The sequence below is a fragment of the Styela clava genome, chromosome 3 (genome assembly GCF_964204865.1).
Source record: "Styela clava chromosome 3, kaStyClav1.hap1.2, whole genome shotgun sequence".
NCBI lineage: Eukaryota > Metazoa > Chordata > Ascidiacea > Stolidobranchia > Styelidae > Styela > Styela clava.
This window is the reverse complement of record NC_135252.1, coordinates 1177285-1191257: the sequence shown is the minus strand read 5'-3', so window position 1 is coordinate 1191257 and position 13973 is coordinate 1177285. Positions and strand designations below refer to the sequence as shown.

General features: G+C 36.6%; 2 protein-coding genes and 1 pseudogene across 2 annotated transcripts in view; 1 reads left to right on the top strand and 2 right to left on the bottom strand.

Moving 5' to 3' along the window:
- Positions 1-13973, bottom strand: part of LOC120342475 (ketimine reductase mu-crystallin-like) — a 111508-nt gene that overhangs the window by 86582 nt on the left and 10953 nt on the right. The gene's annotated exons all lie outside the window — the stretch shown is intronic.
- Positions 13-2462, bottom strand: LOC144420767 (peroxisomal bifunctional enzyme pseudogene; annotated as a pseudogene).
- Positions 8709-11936, top strand: LOC144420972 (uncharacterized). The gene is made up of 6 exons (XM_078110933.1): positions 8709-8837; positions 9051-9185; positions 9739-10001; positions 10349-10435; positions 10970-11219; positions 11736-11936. The coding sequence occupies exons 2-6, from the start codon at positions 9137-9139 to the stop codon at positions 11807-11809; spliced, it is 723 nt and encodes a 240-aa protein (XP_077967059.1). The 5' UTR covers positions 8709-8837; positions 9051-9136; the 3' UTR covers positions 11810-11936.

Sequence of the window (13973 nt, the reverse complement as noted above, 5' to 3'; positions counted from 1 at the left end):
TAATTGATTGGCAAATGCATATAGACAGGTATTTGAAAGAGCATTGTAAATTAATTTTGCATAGATTAACATAAACATTGCAAATACATTTTTAAAGTCTGCTCTGCAAAAGACTAATGTGGCCTCTCGCATAGCGCATCCATTCCTCCATTGGTGGATTCCCGCACTCTCTCACTATTCTAATCAGCATTTCACTAGGTTGCCAGTGTGGAGCACCATCACCATATTTATTATGGAATTTTTCTATAACCTCCAGCAACCTTGGCAGCCCAACAGTCTGGGCATAGAACATGGGCCCACCTGTATGCTTTGGCCAAGTATAGCCATGTATCCAAACCATGTCAATATCAAGTGGGCTCGACGCATAACCTTCATCGAGACATTTGAACCCTTCGTTGATAAGGGGGTACAGCATTCTCTCCAATATCTCCTCATGATCAATTCTACGTGGTTTCACACCAACTTCCATTCTATAATTGTCAATCATTTCTACGACCTCCGGAGAAGATTTTGGCACAGTTGAACCTTGCTCATAATCATACCATCCCTTGCCTGTTTTGAAACCATATCTCCCTTTAGCATATAGATAATCTGAAAGAGGACAATATCGCTTTCCATTCCTATGTCTTATGGGTGCCCTTTGAGGTTGTTGATCTACTGTTAATCCAGCGGCGTGTCTTACACGATATAGTACATCATTTCCAGAAAGATCCCCAACCAAATAACGACCCATTGCAAACCCATAATCAGTTATTGCTCTGTCAACAATTTGAGGATAACAGCCCTCTTCCAGGAGAAAATCAGACTCAACCATGTAGTTGACATACATTCTGTTGGCAACAAAGCCATAACAGTTTCCTACCAGTACAGTCACTTTTTTCATAATCTTCCCCATTGACATACAAGTTGCAATTGTTTCACCTGATGTCTTAGCACCATAAACATTTTCTAGGAGACTCATTCTATCTGCGGGTGCGAAGAAATGCATTCCCATCACTTTGTCTGGTCGACGTGTGAAAGAAGCAATTTCATCAATATCCAGTGCACTCGTGTTTGAAGCAAGTATTGCAGATGTTTTGCATGCCTGGTCTAAACTTTGGAAAACATTTTTCTTAGCCTCAATCTCTTCAATAACAGCTTCGATCACCAAATCTACATTTTTTAAGTCAGAGTATGACATAGTTCCTTGAATAGATCTTCTCATTTTTTCTTGTTGGTTTGCTGTGATGACTTTGTGTTTTGCCATTGAATCTATTATTGCATGTACATTTTTTAAACCAGATGCCAACAATAATTCATCATGTTCCATCGCAAATATTGGGATACCTGCTTGTAAAAAATTGATAGCAATTCCACGACCCATCGTTCCAAGCCCAATTACAGCACCTTTCTTGACTTGAATAGCGTTAGAAGTCGCCCAATTTATGCTGGTATTCGAAGGCACACTCCAGTTTCGTATTTGCCTCTGTGCAAAAAAGGAGTGCATCAGCCCTGAAGCTTGACCTGATGTTACAAGTGTTTTGAATAGTTCAGCTTCTTTTTTCATCCCTTCAGAAAATTCGGCTATTGCAGAAAACCTAACAGCTTGGATACAAGCAATTGGAGAAATCTGCCCACGAGATTTTTTATGTAGCAATGACAAATGCTTAGCGGTAATTTCTTCAACTTGGTGCCGATCTTTGACAACTAGAGAAGACAATCTTCTTTCAGTTAAAGACTGTTTTGCAGCCTCCTTTACAAACCTTACTGCAGCATCTACAATATCAGATCCATCTGGAACTATTTGGTCCAAGATCCCAACACGAGCTGCATGTTCTGCTGAATATACCTTTCCGGAAGAAATCCACTCCATTGCCATATCAAGTCCGATGAGCCGTGGGAGTCTTTGTGTTCCACCTGCAGCAGGCAAAATACCCAGCTTTACCTCAGGGAGTCCAAACCTTGCACCACTTTCAGCAATTCGATAATGGCTTGCAAGTGCCAGTTCTAAACCGCCTCCCAGTGCATATCCATGCAATGCAGCAACAACGGGTTTAGTGCTTGCTTCCAAAGCATTTGTTACATCTATCAACGCAGTCAATCTTCCTTCATTGGATGTTTCGAATTCCGTTATATCAGCCCCAGCAGAAAACTGTTTACCCGTTCCGCATAAAACCAAGCCAACGGTGTGGTCTTTCATAGACGCTTCAATACACTTCAACATAGCTTCAGATGTTCTTATGCTTAATGCGTTTACCGGTGGATTGTTAATACATAGTATACCAACATCACCTCGTACAACGTATTGCGCCATTACTGCAATAATGCAGCTATCGCGTTTCTTACAGTACCGATATCCAGCGACGGCTGAGAGCAAGTCTTAGCATGTATTTCTGTAATTGCGCAATCTAAAATTTTGTAGCAGAATTTGTTGTCCAGGATCTCCTCGATACGTTCATGCTCCATGCTGACACCTTCTGCGAGACAAATGTCCCAAGCATTGAGGTGTTATAACGTAAATATATACTACTACAATGGTCCCAAGTACTTTCAAAGATAAATAGGTTGAACTATAATTATATAATGTGTGATTCCAACCATAATCTTCTAGATGTATTTAATATTAATACCAACCTATTAGTTGATGTTGTGCACAACTCAATCAGTATCAGTAATTTATTTTTTCCACCATTTGAAAATACGCAAGGTACATATACAGAATAAAATAAAAGAAGAATAGCATTTCAGGGTGGAGGGAAACGCTGAAAAACTAGTACTGGTTATTGAGCAGCGACACCCAATCTGATATACTGTCCTACCAGGATAACCACAAGCTCTTCTTCTATCAGTATAGATCACTTACGGGCAAATTTATATAACAAAAAAATAAACAATGCTGTTTTGATATAATGTATTTTTGATCATCTCCCAATCGTACAATGCTCTCTCTTAGAGAAGCAAATTCGAAATAACTGCATCGTCAGTTTACCTCTTCCAACCTAAATACTTTTATGGATAAATAGAAGTCTAATGATATCGATGACTTCAGCAGCATCATGAATTCCAACACATGATTTAAAAAATTCATTGATACGTTTTCTGCTGCTCACTCTCTATCCTTTTCATACAGAAAACAAACAAACCGAATAGACAAACCTCGGTATGACATTGAGCTATACGCAAACTCAACAAAGTCAAGCAAAAGCTATGTATGCAACTGTACTGATGAACACTTAAAACACAGATGACAAGCATAAATCACAGTATAATGAATTCAGGAATTGACCTTGAATGCACCTTTATTCTCGACTAACCCAATTAATATCTTTAAATATATATATATGTCTAAATTTGCCTCTCCCGAAGGCAATATCAAAGCAATATGTAAAACAATTAAAGAACTAATTGGTGTAAATAAGATCAATTCCTGTCCTTCGATTGCAGTCAAACAATTGCAAATAAATTTATTGAACATTTTCCCCAAGTGGCACAAAGCTTGCTTGACAATAGTTCACAACCAGCTGTGAGAAAACCCACCTCTCATATCTTGGGAGGAAAGATTTCTCATCCGGCCAACCACATCATTAAAAATAAAAAATATCCTACGCAAACTGAGGCCCAAGTCAAGTTTTGGAACCAACGGAATGTTTGTTCGCGACTGTAACGAAAAATGGCAAAATCGTCAGTTAGCCATATTCCTTGATTGGTTTTGAGGAGTAGGCTATAGGCCTACGTTATTCTATGAGCTTTCTTGGATTACGTCTAGGTTATATTATTTTGCAAAAAAACACTCTTTAGAATACTAGTGGACCGAAATTTATTTGTGTGATATTATTTACTCACTGTTCGTTTTTTATTCAGTTCCAGAATCTACAAATATCAAGCGTGAATTCAAGTAGAATATTACATCAAAGTTCATCCAGTGCGACCCAAATCTGAGTTTTATGAATACTCGCGACCCAAACCTAAACATCGCAAAAATGTATTCAAGACAATTAGAAACATTCCATTAACTCAGTATGATCAGTAAAAATAAAATTTCCCATTCATTATATCTTCAATGTACGGCTCTATCACACTAAGCGCAATGTGCAAGTCGTCACTATGAGTCGAGGTGAATCATGGTTTTAATAACCGTCAGTGCCGAAAATTCATGCTCGCAAAGATGCGTGGTCGCGTATAATAGTAGAAAAGTCATTACTTCGTTTTCAATCATGGGCTCCGTTCCCAATTACCTATACCGCTATCCGTCGCAAACAAGATATCCTAGCTAGGTCTCTCTTGCAATGTGCAACTTTACACTGATCACATGTGCACACAGCAGTGAATTTTTTTTATCTTGTTTATAAGAATTCACATTGCTAAAGAAGGTATAATTTTGGTTATTTTGCTTCAGTAAGATGGCAGTGCGCGGTCAACACAACGACAAGCGTCGCACATTGTTACCGACACCATAAGACTGATAAATATTCAAAATGTGATACAACAATGCGCTCAAGACAATTATTTCCGTAAATGAGTTTTTAATATGTTTTAAATATTTTTTTAAGTTAAGAAAGTAAATGGAGACATTGGATCAGTGGTAAGAATCGGTCCCCTCCTCTTAGTTCGCCCTTGCAGGGACGACCTTGGCGCGACCCATTTTTTAGACCTTCTGCGACCCATGTTTAAGGATGCTAAGTATGACTATAGCATGTATAAGTGGTAAATGAATGTGATGTTACCGTATATTGCTATTTCGTAGACCGTCTCAGAACTGCCAGTCGCCCGTTCACCCTTTAGCTTCAACGCCTACGTGAATGAAGTGGCGTTAAAAATCTCTATATGTTTTTATTCGTAAATTTCCACAACACGCACAATACAAATCTTAAAAAATTTATCCAGAATAGCTTAGAATGGTTTAAATCGTCTATATCGAAAGATATCGGAGTCGTATTTATACGTCGATCATACATCTGATTAAATACTGTAAACGTGAGCTCGTGATTCACGTTATAAACAGAAACTCCTATTATCTCAATAGGGTAATTATGTACATCGTACGGATGGGAACTTAGATATAATTATTTCAATCAGTGTCTCAAAGGTCTCGAGAATATAAATTTTAATTTGATAATGACTGGGTGGACATGTTATGTTCTTAAACGTGGAGTAATTTGATTCCTATGAAAGTCTTTGTTTAAATTTTGGGAAAAATTAACTTTTTTTGATGATTTCAACATGAAATGGGGTACATTTGGGGGTTAGTTGCTATATGACTACTTACCAGTGTTCAATTCTTATCCGATTCCTAAATTTTCGATTCCGATTCTCCATTCTGAATCTCGATTCCCCGACATAGCTTACTGAAAAAACTTACTCACTTAAACAATACCATATGAAATCACACACGAGAGCGATGTTCAATTATATGGACTATGGACGCGAAAGCCGAAACTAAGCAGTATGGGTTTTTAATCTGTCACTGTAGACAAAATCGCACACATAAAAACCAATCCCTCAGGGCTCACAAAAAATTTTGAAGTAAATAAACGTAATAGTTTAAACGTACAGTTTTCAACCACTGAAAATTTCTTAGCAATTGGTCCAGTAGGTAATGATAAAATATATTTTCTCATAACAAGAAAATGAATTCTGACAAAAAATAATAACAAAACGATCTGTATGTCCACTTTGTGTACAAAAGATTACTGGCATAGTAAAAAGTTCAATTCGTTTACATGTCTTCCTGTAGGCTCAATCGAAATTTGAATACGGTAAGCTCCTCCTCTCCTTCTTTGTGGGTCGCAGATATTACAAGACTTCCGCCATTCAAATATTTGGATATCCCAGATGAAACCTCCTCCCTCCTTCCTGCTGATCAATTCAATGAAACCGCCAATCCCTTCAAAGCTGCTTGCTCAAACCATCAGTGATCAGATTTTCAATACATACTTCATTATTCCTATGGCAGAGTTCGTTTGCTATCCCTGTCTGTTGAACTGCAGACTGTTCTATCACTAAGGTGTAAAATTTCCAATTCAAACTGCAACCAAGTTTTTTTGTCTCTCGCTTCAAGTAAATAGGATCATTAAACGCAATAAGTAAGAAAAAATATACACGAAATGGTCCAAATGTGGCACGTGTCCCTAACCCGCGCAAACGAGCAACAAGGTGATTGTAGAAATATAGTTAAGTTTGCAACTCCGCATAGCAGTTTACACATATACGTGAAGAACTTGTCACAAAATGTAATACCTTGTTTGCAATCCAAGTTTTATTACTAAGAATCGATTCCACGAAGAATCGATTCTGGAATCGAATCCAGGGTCGATTCCACCATCCCTACCCATGTTTGGGTTGCGGCCCATACTTTAAGAACCACTTAAGTGTCACACTCATAGAGTGAGGAGTGAATGGTACCAGTTTGTTTTGCAAGTTGTAGAAGAATCGCGACGTGGTAGGGTGATTTGGTAGTGATTGGGTACAAACAGTTTCGAGACTTCAATTTATGCTTTACAAAAACAAATGTTTTAGTCAAACATAATCAATGCTTCCAGTGAAAAATATATATTTATGCTAAAAGATAAGAAAGCTATAATCACAGCCTACAGACAAATTTTACTGACATAATTCCTCTTTTTTTCAAATTTTTAATAACTCCAGAACAATTTTTTGCAAGTCAAATGAGAACATGAAAATTTGACAATACGGCCTGTGTAACTGTAGACCAAGATTTATGCCAGCGCGGCTCTGGAACTACACATTTGTATGGTGGTGGGCGGTGGCGTTAGGTTAAGGCTTTAGGTTACTTCCTAGCGTTCCCCTATGGAGCGCAATAAAACTTCAAATGACTCCTTGGTTTCTACACTTGCAAACGTCGCTGGAGGTCGAAACAGCGATGTTTACTTAAATTCCACGTTATGAGAACATGATGTTAGCTCAGAACTGATAAACAACAACAATACTTAAATATTTATGCTACTCGAGTTGTTTGCTTCACACTGTTAACAATGTAAGTTAACTGCATCTGTATTTCCAATCTTTGGTAAGTTGGTGGCGTTGCATGAGAGACCGATACTTTTTGTGCAAAGTTAGCCTGAGACCAACATCTCAATTCATAATAGGCGAACAGTCGTAATAATTTGGTGAATGGACGCATTTTTAAAATTCATATCCACAAGACTTTTTCCGATGGACCTCACTCAGGTAGACTATTTGTAAAACGAAATATTCTGTTACCAACTCAGAAAAGTCAATCTGTTGTGTGCATTATATCTGTGTACCTAAGTAGGCTATATGCAATACTGTATATATTTCCACTTAAGATTTGAGTGTCGATCTTCTAACCGAATTTGCACAGATTAAGTATTTTTTTCAGAATTAATCAGTAAATATGTAAACTTCAAAGTAACGAAGACTTGAGAAAATTTTCAGAAGTCAAAAACGTGAAGAATACTGGAATTAAGATGAAGTTTACGACGTTCATTTTACTATAAATGATAGGCCACAGTCAAGGTAACGCAAAAATAAAAATACATCCACCAGTCTCGCCTCTCGACGAGTACGAAGTGAAATAGTAGATTGAAATATTCTGTATATTTGAGCACTGTCGTTACTGAATAATCTCAGGATTCTAATTATAAGGTGATAGTCTTGCTCCGTTTATTGTCCGTTTAAGTCTAACTTATCGCGGCATAACTACAATTTTAGCATCTATGTGCGAATACGAAGATTTGATGTGCAATTAGAGTTGAAAAAAAAAATTCCGTGGGCGCACCATATCCTCATATTTTATAATATATACATGCAGGAGACCAAAAACAGCACTCGATTTGTAGTGTGATTTGAAAAAATTAAAATCTTAAAGAAAATTTTTTTTATTTCAATCTATATGCGTTACAAAACCAAATGTTCTAGTCAAGAATAATCAATGCTTCCAGTAGATGATATATAATTATGCTAAAAGATATGAAAACCATATAATCACAGCCTATAGACAAATTCGACTGATTTAATTTTTTCTTTTTTTCTAATTTTGAGTTTGCAAGTCCAATGAGAACACGAAAATATCAATAAAAATCAATTTCAATACAGCCTGTGTTGACCATGTCAGGTAATATGCCAGCGTGGCTCTGGGACGGCCAGTGGTTCAACGTAGATGAATGTAGACTGCTGGGCAATGTTGGCCTGCTGAGACTAAATTTCAGTTAGGGTTTCTCGATAAACTTAGAGGCAGGCCTTGGATAACAAAATACATTCAGTACTTTTTACAAAATCGTCACTCGAGGCTACCTTATTTTAGTGGGCATAAACTCAAGGGGTAAATCATTAGTTGTGGCATCACCGGTGGGGTAGAAATACCGCATAAGCCGAAACAAAACTAGCGTGCGATTGAAGCTATATATATTAAGATATACGTCGTCGAGTTATATTATCGAGTTACATAGTTATCGGACCTGTTTCGATATATTTGTTAATTATAGGTTACTTCTTGGCGTCGAGTTAAAAAACAGGTCGGACCTGTTTCGATATGTTTGTTGATTAGGTTACTTCTTGGCGTCCAATTAAAAAACAGGTCGGACCTGTTTCGATATGTTTGTTGATTAGGTTACTTCTTGGCGTATACCTATACAACGCAATAAAACCTCAAATGACTCTTTGGTTTCTATACTTGCAAACGTCGCTGGAGGTCGAAACAGCGATGTTTTACATAAATTCCACGTTGTGAGAACATGATGTTAGTTCATAACTGATAAACAACACTTTTGGTAAGTTGGTTGTGTTGCATGCGAGGACAGGTTAGCGATACTCTTTGTGCAAAGCAAGCCTAAGACCATAATCCCAATTCATGATTGGCGAACAGTCGTAGTAATTTGGTAAGTAATGCATCTTTAAATTCAAATTCACAAGACTTCTCCCGATGGACCTCAGGTCGACTGTTTATAAAACGAAATATGCTGTTACCAACTCGGAAAAGTCACTTTGTTGTGTGCGTTATATATAAGTATATATGCAATACATATTTACCTAAGATTCGAGTGTCGATCTTCTAACCGAACTTGCACAGATTAAGTATTTTTTTTTTCCAGAATTATTCAGTAAATATTAACTTTAAAGTAACGAAGACTTGGGGAAATTTTCAAAAGTCAGGAACGTGAAGAATACTGGATTTAAGATGAAGTTTACGACGTTCATTTTACTACTAATGTTAGGCCACCGTCAAGGTAACGCAAAAATAAAAATACATCCACCAGTCTCGCCTCTCGAAGAGTCTAATTCTAACTATTAAGGTGATAATCTTGTTCCGTTTATTGAAATCTAACTGAGTTTAAGGCGGCGTAACTGCAATTTTATCATCGCTGTGCGAATACGAATACCGGTATTTGATGTGCAATTAGAGTTGGAAAAGAAAATATTTTTGTAGGTGCACCAGATCCCCATATTTTATAATACATGCAGGAGACCAAAAACTACAGCACTCGATTTGCAATGTGATTGAAAAAAATTAAAATCTTGAAGAAAAAAATTTAAGCTTCATTTGAGTGTGTCATTTTTTGAGTCTTCAGCATGCCTAGCATAATCACCACTAGCTATTTAACTGCATATTTTGCCATTTTTCTCTTTTCAATTTCAACCAATTTCTCCCGAGCTCCCAAATCCTAAATTTTATTTTTATGGTCGGGAAAAAATGCGTAAAATGTTGCTCTATTCGGCATATCAACAATTCACGGATGTGTGTTAGTTTGTATTTAATTATTTGATACTGTATCCACACAGTGTTCGGATATAGACCACCCCAATTATACCGGTTGGAAGATGAAGATGAACGGGATCAAATAGAACACAGACGTTATTCACACGGACAGGAGGGTCGTTATCACGAAATGCCTGAACGATATCATAGGTACAACTACATGAATCGTAACGGGAATGTTGAGAGGGAAGAGCGTGACTATGAGTTAAAATTGGAATCCATGGTTATGGAAGAAACAAAAAGAAAGATGGAGCGCCGACAAATTCAACAATGTGAACTTGACATTGTGAGCGACTAATAAATGTAATTTATGAACAAAAGTTACATCCAAAAATCTCAAAAAATAGAAAAAAGGGTTTCACGAAACTCATTACATTATTAACATTTCCATAAATATAGTTTATAGGGTCGTTTGTCGAACTGGCAATTGTACTTTTAGTAGCCTAATTAAGATGGTTCACCTCACAATGCAATACACATGTTAAAAACTTCTTTTCTCTCCAATCGTGATGAAGTTTAATTTCACACAATTCTAACACTCGCAATATCATCGAATAAAAAGAAACAGCTACTATTCCCTTTTTTATTGAGCATCTTATAAAGACAGATTATATCATGTAATTTTACCTCTAGGAAAACTGTCCTTATTCAGCGGAAGAACTTGTTGACAAAATACTCGAACAAGAAGACGACGAATGGAAACAAGATTTGACAAATGAGGTGTAGTGTAGTCAAATGTGATACGACTTCGGATTTCTTTGTTGTGAATCGTTCAATTTATTCATTGCATCTAGACTCGCTTTGTGAGAAACTTAATTAGTACACTTTCAACGACTTTGTTTTGGCATTTGTACCTATTATAATATACTATTGATATCATACGCCTTCCGCTCCAAAAAAGACTCTTTACATGCTATGAAAACAGCACTTTTATTTTGGGATGACAAGAATCATCCCCACCTTTAAGTCTAACTCTTCAACCCTGTGCCCATATTTTATTATTACATTTTTATCGCACAAAGTAGTGGAGTTTGAAAAATTCTGGCGCCATTTACAACATCAACTTCTGTTTACCAAGATATTTCGCTCAAAGAATAAAAATGTAGTGAATTTTGCTATGCACGAGTTTCCGCAGAAAATGACCGTAAAATGAAACAAAACGTTGTGTGGTAGTTTGAATCCTCTTCAATGCTAAGTCATACATACTAGCATTTTATTTTTAACGATTCACCTGAAAAATCTTAATTTTAACAGCAATATCGGCCAAACGCAAGAAATAGTATTGAAAGGAGTCGCGTAGAAGCACCCGCAATAGATTCGATCTCACTCCTACAACCTTCTCGTGATTTCCGAAGAAAGGTTGCAAGTCTTCAGCCGATAGAAGGGCAAACCAGAATTTCGAGCCAATGTCAGCCGAACTGCGTTCGATACAAGTCATCAGGAAAATATAAGATCAATTGCAGAGATTGCCTAAAAGATACCAGCGTACGATATTTTTATCAAAGTAAGTAAAAAACATGATAGTATGATTCAAATACCGCAATGCCATGAATGTTAACTACGTGTTTTATAAATTTAGGGAAAACTAATGTTTATTTTCTCATTCCTTTCTATACTTTGAAGTTTTTCCTATTCAATAGCCAAAATGAAATATCTGCAATATCTACTGTTTGAAAAATATAGCTTGAAACACAGCAACTGTACGCGTACGGAAATAGGAAGTGTCACTGGTCCGCCTGAAACGCAATACAATTTACAATCTGGGATAATGTAATTGTGATGTCATCACCATCATATTGTAACGGCCATTGCAACAAGATTAAAAAAGAGAAGTCTATGTTTCATTTCTCTGAGATTGTTAATACATCGTACGATTTCGTTTTCTTAGTTTATGTAAAGATTGCAATATTTAAATTTGAAACCATGAAAAAACTTTGTCCAAGTAATAAATGAAATATTCGAATTTTAATAAAATTAAAGTAGCCTACAAAGTAAAAATACAGAGACCTAATTTTTGCAGGAAAGCGCAAGATGATCAGCTGCTTCAAATGTAGGACCGCATGCTCCCGAGCCAATGTTAATATCTACATTTAAAAGTCTTCCGAAAGAACTTCCGTTTTGATCTACTTTTCATGATCATCTTAAAGCTATTGAAGAACTTTTTCTTTAAATTTGTGTAATATTGTCAGCGTCATATCTGTGTATATAAAATATTCACTGTTAATAATGTCTTGGTTATATGTTAAGTTCTACACCCAAGCTATTATAGAATAAGGGTTCAACTGAATACGCTTACACTTCTTTATTACTCCAGCATAACACACAACATAAGATGTCTACAGCAACAGAACATACTAGCGAGTGACGCAACTGCGACACGTTAGCACTAGACAGATAGCACAATCAATTATTAGGGACGTTACTCGACAAGGCATTATTAGCCATCATCAACATCCCTCTTTGTTTAAGATAAATTTCATAAATTATTTTCAAATTCAGAATAGGAAATATTCACCTTTACCTATTTCGCAATTCATGACCACTACAATTAAGACACATAAATGAGCAATAATATTTAACACTCAAAATCAAGTTATAGTCACTACTGAGTCACATAGTCTTTCATCCAAATAGGAGGTTTACGATTTCGACGAGGTCTGGTTGGAACATCACTCGAAATCAGAGGTCGAGAATTGTCATTGGCAACCGGGAGGTTGTTCGGCTTATAGTCAGACAAGAATGGAACACTTGGTTCATATTTTTCGATATTACAACTTTCATCAGGACGGATATGAACACGATTTCGTCTGTATGTAACACCATTCTTCGATTTGACAATGTAAGATCGTGTAGCAATTCGTTTCACAATAGTTCCTCTATTCCATCCCTTCCGTTCTGGATGTTGAAAATATACAGCTTCGCCCAACTCAAGTTCTCTCATTGGCTTTGTAGATTTGTCATAACTCTTCTTCACGCTGTGCTTTCGGCGCAGGCGTTTCGAATCGTAGTTTTCGTTTGGTTTCATAATTGTCGGCATAATCGATCTGGTTGATCGACAAAATAGCATCTTTGACGGACTACTGTTCAAATCTTGACGCGGCGTATTTCTTATTTCTAGAAGAGCTAGAAATTGATCTTCATTCGTGTTTGCAGTCCTTTTCAGCATATTCTTGAAAATTTTCACGGACGATTCAGCTTTTCCATTCGCTTGTTGATGTCCAGGTGAAGAGGTAACATGCTGAATTCTCCAATCTCTCATGAATTTCTCGAATTCCGACGAGTTGAGATTTCTCCCACAGTCTGATCTTTGGAATACCATGTCGAGCAGAATGGCGTTTCAGACATATGATGATTTAATTCGTAGTTGTCGTCGTCATCACATCGACTTCAAAAAAACTTGAAAAATAATCAACCGTGATTAGATAATTTTTCCCTTTATACTCACATAAATCAATTCCAACTTTTTCCCAAGGAACACTTCCTTCGTTGTGTTGCAATAATGGTTCTTTCGATTATTTGGTTTCGTCTGCTGACAAGAAAAACAATTGTTAGCAATTTGCTCAATCTCTTTGGACATACCAATCCAAAAGACAGTTTCACGAGCACGACGCATAACCTAAATGAGAAAAATGAAGTTGTTGCTTTATTTCGTTACGCATAGATTTTGGGATCCATATACGTTCACCCTTCAAAATAATATCATCTTGATAACTCAATGTATCTCTTATTGAAAAATATGGTTTTACACAGTCAGGTAAGTCATACTTATGCTCGGGCCATCCATGTTTTATATATCTCAGCAACTTCATCGATTCATCATCTTTCATCATAGCTTGCTTTACATCTTCAATTCTTTCATCTGGAATTTGTTCTAAAGCGTCTACTTTCAAAATATGTGGAAAATGTTTGGAATTTTCGATAAAATTTCTGCTGAGGGTATCAGCAATTAATAAGGATTTTCCAGGCATATATTTGAATTGGATATTATATCTGTTCAATCGCATCATAAGAGTTTGTAAACGTCTGGGCGCTTGACTTAATGGTTTGCTCAAAATTGTTTCAAGAGGTTTATGATCGTTGTGAATTATAACTTTGCGACCATAGGTATATTGATTAAATCGTTCAAGCCCAAATACAACAGCTAAAGTTTCTTTTTCAATCTGAGCCCAATTTCTTTCAGATTTTGACAAACCACGGGATGCATATTCGATAGGCTTCTCATTCTGCATTAAAACAGCACCAAGGCCATCTTTGCTGC